Here is a 5,448-nt window from a genome sequence, read left to right on the forward strand (position 1 = left end):
TCCGCTAGTTTCAGCTGGCGACTCTGCTGGGGATACTTCGCTACTTGGAGTATTTCTTAGTCGTTAAAAGGAATCGAGCCTAGTTTAGGTTGTTCCCTCGCTAGTTTTAGGGGCTTACCCTTATAGATTTACTCGCTTTTATTTATCGCGTTTCTTACTCGCTTTATATTATGGATATTATATGTTGTGCTATTGTTGGGATGGGTTAGGCTACATGAGAGGAAAGCTCTGTAACCAAGGTTAGTATACACATAGGTTAGACTCGTGGATAGTCGTGTACGCTTGCGTTTCGCACGTTTGGTTGTCACGAGAGCCACACCCAGACTAGATTCTCTTGGAAGTACTTTTGTCCTGTGAGTATTCACTACGGCACTGTATTTCCATTTCGAGTCGATGACTCTGGGAGACCTTCTAGGGACAAACTTGGAGCATAGTCCACACCTGTGAGGGGGATACGGGTTTTTATTGCAGGAAATCATAGACTCTCCCTACCTTGATACTCATGTTACGTAGAACCTTTGAACTTGCAACATGTGGCACATACAGATTGTTCAGAACATACCAGAGTTTTGAATCCATGTGACTTATATCATCTCATAATGACCAAATTTTTGCATATGCATGTATTTTCCAGGAATCCAAGAGTCCAGTTTTTTCACCAAGCACTCAAAGTGGAGCATGAATCCCGAGATGAAGAACATCCATAATTACAAGTTTGTGGAACCTCAGTTGGTTGTCTTGAGAGGACTTGAGGCACGTTTAGATTTGGGGCACAAAGATGATTTCAAGGAGGCTTATGGAAACCTTTTGGGCATTCTGAACACCAAAGTCAACATCATTGATGTGCACACTATGGTGCAATTCTACGATCCCCCACTGAGATGCTTTACTTTCCAAGATTACCAGTTGGCGCCCGCATTGGAAGAGTATTCACATATTCTGGGTATTAGGATCAAGAATCAAGTGCCCTACATTCGCACTAAGGAACTTCCCAAATATCAAGACCTTGTTGAAGTTGTACACATAGGAAATAAGGAAGTAGAACTGAACTTGAAGCCTAAGGGTGGAGTTTATGGCTTGACCTCCAAGTTTCTAGTGGACAAAGCTATTTCCTTCGCCGAAGCTGGGAGTTGGACGACCTTCAACGCCAATCTAGCTCTACTTATCTATGGGATCGTATTGTTTCCAAATATGGAGGAATTCGTAGACTTGGCTGCTATTCATATCTTCCTGACTCAGAATCATATTCCTAATCTTCTTGCTGATACTTACTACTTCATCCATGCGAGGACTCAGAAGAAGAAAGGGACTATTGTCTGTTGTACCCCTTTGTTGTATAGATGGTTTATTTTGCATCTACCCAACAAAGGCCTTTTTGTTGAGAACAAAGACAACTTGAAGTGGTCCCAGCGGATCATGTCCTTAAACACCAAAGATATTTCTTGGTATTCTCGGGTTTACGAAGGTGTCAAGCTTATCCTCAACTGTGTGGATTTTCCTAATGTACCTCTTATTGGTACAAAAGGAGGAATCAACTATAACCCGATGTTAGCACTACGACAACTGGGATACCCTATGGTGGACAAGCCTGATGTCAAGAGTGTAGAAGGTTTTGTCTTATATGAAGGGATCGAAGAGCCAGAACTGATCAAGAAGATTGTCAAGGCTTGGGGAGCAATTTGTCCTCAAGGAAGAGAAGAAATAAGTAAGAAGAATTACATCGCCAAGGAATCTTACACCAGTTGGGTCAAAGGCAGAGTTGGTGAGATTTTGTTGCCATTTCCGCCCGAACCATCCATGAACGTCAAGCCTCTTGAACCAGTGAACCATCATAATTCTGAAGTCGATGAATTGAAGAAGGTTATCAAGACCCTAGAGAAAGAGAATGTTGACCTCAAATCTAGACTTGGTAAGATCTCTTTGGAGAAAGAAACCTTGAAGTTTAATCTGAATCAGAAGAGAGATAGAGTTCGTCGAGCAGATGATGAGATGTAAACTGAGGTATTCAAAAGACTCAAAGTGGGCGACACACTCAAAGGGTCATATGCTAGTCTGACAACCAAAAAGAAGCAATTATCCGAAACTCAATACCGAGCCAGCAAAGTGGAACTTGAACACATGAAACAAACCAAGAAACTCAAAAGTCTGCTAGAAGCTTGCAAGAAAGAGCTGAAGGATGAGAAAAGTCACACCAAGAAGCTAGAAGTCACCCTTCTCCAGAATCAATACGAGCTGAATCAGAGACTAGAAGAGATTCGCGAGCTAAAAGAGCAATCACATAAAAACCTGGAAGACACCAACACACAAGTGAATAGGCATCCTGAAGATCTCCCTAACCGAGAGAAGACAATTGTGAGCAGCGTTCCAAGCGAACTAGATCACGACTTACCACCTGAAGGGAGTGCGATATTGGGAAAATGGGGCGCATGCCTGTCCCCGAAGTCTCATACTTATTACGAAGAGTTGTTATCAAGATGTTTCTAGTTACTCCTCTTTAAGTTTGACTTGTAATTCACTAGGTTGAGGTCTGATAGGACCGATGTTGATACTCTTGTAGCCCAGTGGTCAGTTCCTTGATATGTACTTGTATTCCGTCTTCTCGATATTGAATAAAAGAGTTTCTCGGCTTTTGGCTTCATAAATTGTCTCTCTTTATGCTTTGTATTTGCTTGAGTTAAATAAACAAACTCACAGATTCCTTAGAATTGTTTTCCTTTACAAAAAATAAATGAATGAAAAAATAAATGTACACATCAATCTTTTCGCATACATACATGTATCCACACATTTATTTGTCAAAAGCCTCCAAAAAACAAAATGCTTACTCTCGCCATTTTTCCACAGCAACAACGACGACTCGTCATCAATACTACACTCGCTCCAACAAGTCAAAGATCATGGCCGAATACGAAGCCGATAATGCTGCTTTCCACGAGTCCCTTTCCCAGGTTCAAGGCGAAATGAACCTCTTTAGGAGAAATATGGAGATTATCTTGGAGATTCTCCAATCTCAGAGGACCCCTGCCTCTACTACTGCCAATGTCACCCATGCTGCTGGGGTGGCCAATCCTACTGCTACTGCTGGCACTACCGTCGAGTCTCCGGCAGAAACTGTGGTGCCGAACACTGGGAACCGTCCGATGGTCCCTGTTGACTATGCTAGGCTTGCTTCTACCTACCCGTGGGGAATGCCCCCACACTTTGCTACTCTTCTCACCAATGGGGGGGCCTTCTTCCCTCATTCATATTCATCTGTGCTGGCTGTGCTGTGTTTTCTCTGTTGGGGTGGGAGTTACTCGAGGTAAAAGGCCCAATACCCAGGCTATGAGTGAAATCTAGGAAACCTAGGAATAGAGTGATTCATGGGAAGCGGGTGGTATGCGCCACTTAGCGGAACATTGACATCACGAGCAGTTCAGACCCTGATGGGACATTATCGTTACATACTTCGGGTGTGTATATGATGATATTCTGTGAAAGGTTATTTATGCTGCGTTTCTCTCGACCTTACCCTGGCCTAGATGACACCCGTGAGTGGGGAGGGATTGAATCATTTGCAGGCACCGTTGGTGACTTTTGATCAGATGGTGACCTTGGTTCAAATGAACTTATGGATATCTATCTCGGACGCCAGAGTTCTGTCCGTGATATTTATCAGCGGGTTCCGTTTATTTCGGACCCCCGGGTTGAATTTGAGGATACTTGTTCAGAGGATCTTGTGACTACCTGTCCAGAGATTGTCCTGTGATAAGTAATGTAATCTCCGGTTCCGTTTATTTCGGAACTTCCCAAGTCGGATTTATGGTGACTTAGTCCCTCAGATGACTATGACTGATTCAGAGACTTGATGGGTTTCCAGATGACTTGGAATGGCACAGTGACTTGCCTGCATGCGCATCATTCCCATTTCGCATTCATCTGCATTCAACTCATGTCTATCCGTACTCAAGGTCCATTTTTTGATTGAGATTCTGGTCGAGAGACATCCGGATGTCAGAATGTTGTTGTTGAAATATTATCCGTCTCAATGAAGCTAGAATCAAAGGATAATGCTTCATACGGATAGACATTGCACGTGTGAGTCATACTAACCCATTTGCTGTAGTCAACTCAAGAAGGAGGTCGAATCAGGTGGTGTGCTTGCCCGAAAAGAGCATAGTAAGGATCGTTACCACCCTTATGCTGCCACTGTAACCACTCCTGTTGGTAATCCACCTGTACAACAGCAACAACCACCGTCTCAACAGAAAGCGCCGAAAGCTAAAGGCCAAGTGAAGAAGGGGACGGATCGTCAGTTCGATAAGCCACCCGTGACTTATACCCTTCTGTTCAAGAGGTTGAGGGATCTTGGGTTGGTTCGGCCGAGGATATTTATTCCTGTAGAACCGCATCGGAGGCCTGCAAACTACGATGAGAATGCCAGATGCGAGTTCCATTCTGGGGCACTAGGACACAACATTGAGGGTTGTAGAGCTTTCAAGCACGTCGTCCAGGACATGATGGATTCCAAGGCCATCAGCTTGGCGCCAACACTGAATGTTAACCCTAACCCTGTGCCGAGTACTGTAGGGGTGAAAGTAATGTCAAAGGACAAGAGAGAAACAGATGTGCCTGAAGGGAATCAGTTAAAAGCTCCCATGTCTGTGGTCCCAAAACATCTGATGAAGAGTGGAGCTTTCCCTACTGTTGATAATTGTTGTGCGGCCGTCGCCACAAATGGGTGTGTAGTGATGGGGGAAACGATCCAAAGAATGATGGAGGTAGAAAGGGACGGTGGAAAATTTGAAACACCAAGTCAGGTAGTTGAAACCGTCAAGGTAGAAAACGCCGTTGTTGCTGAGAAAGAGAAAAAGCTGTCCATTTCTTCTTACAAACAGGCCATGGAAGTGGTGAAGAACGGAGAAGCCCAAGGTTGGGGAAGGATCATCGACATCGTGGTAAAAGCAGACATGTTTGAGGTCGGCTATCAGCCAGATAAAGAGTCATCTAGACAAAACAGAGGACGTCGTCCACCGTACACCTTCATCAGTGCAGGGATGCTGGATCCTAGCCACGCCTGTACAGTGGGTGAAGAGATCGACAGTGATCGCGAGCTTGAGTTGTGGATAAAATCGTGCGTACCAGGAAACTGGAAGGCCTCAAAGATCACTACTGTCGCTCATCCTGAGGAGTAGTATTTCTGTTTTTCAATTTTGTTTGCATGAAAGCCATACGTTTTTCCCGAAACGTAATGGTCCGTTGTAAGGGCCATCTCACGTGTTTCATTTTGCAACAGTTTGCATCATTAATAAACGGGTGTTTTTGTGATTAAAAGCGGTGTTCCCTGTTTTTCATTGATTTTTGCAGTTTAAAAAATAAAAATGGCAATGTTTATTTTCATTTTTCTTTCCTTTTGATTCGTCTTGTTCTGATCTCAAAAGTGACTATCCTCCTGATCTCATTGATAAC

The 5,448-nt window shown here is 43.8% G+C and overlaps 1 protein-coding gene across 1 annotated transcript; it reads left to right on the forward strand.

Moving 5' to 3' along the window:
• The first annotated feature begins 690 nt into the window (after positions 1-690).
• LOC127104094 (uncharacterized) lies at positions 691-1,995 on the forward strand. Its single transcript, XM_051041307.1, has one exon. It carries the CDS (start codon positions 691-693, stop codon positions 1,993-1,995), a length of 1,305 nt encoding a protein of 434 aa, XP_050897264.1.
• Positions 1,996-5,448: the final 3,453 nt, after the last annotated feature.

Source organism: Lathyrus oleraceus, chromosome 7 (assembly GCF_024323335.1).
Source record: "Lathyrus oleraceus cultivar Zhongwan6 chromosome 7, CAAS_Psat_ZW6_1.0, whole genome shotgun sequence".
Classification (NCBI taxonomy): domain Eukaryota; kingdom Viridiplantae; phylum Streptophyta; class Magnoliopsida; order Fabales; family Fabaceae; genus Lathyrus; species Lathyrus oleraceus.

What these genes read in the sequence shown, in the direction of transcription:
- LOC127104094 (XM_051041307.1), top strand. Translation starts at nt 691, where the DNA reads ATGAAGAACATCCATAATTACAAGTTTGTGGAACCTCAGTTGGTTGTC.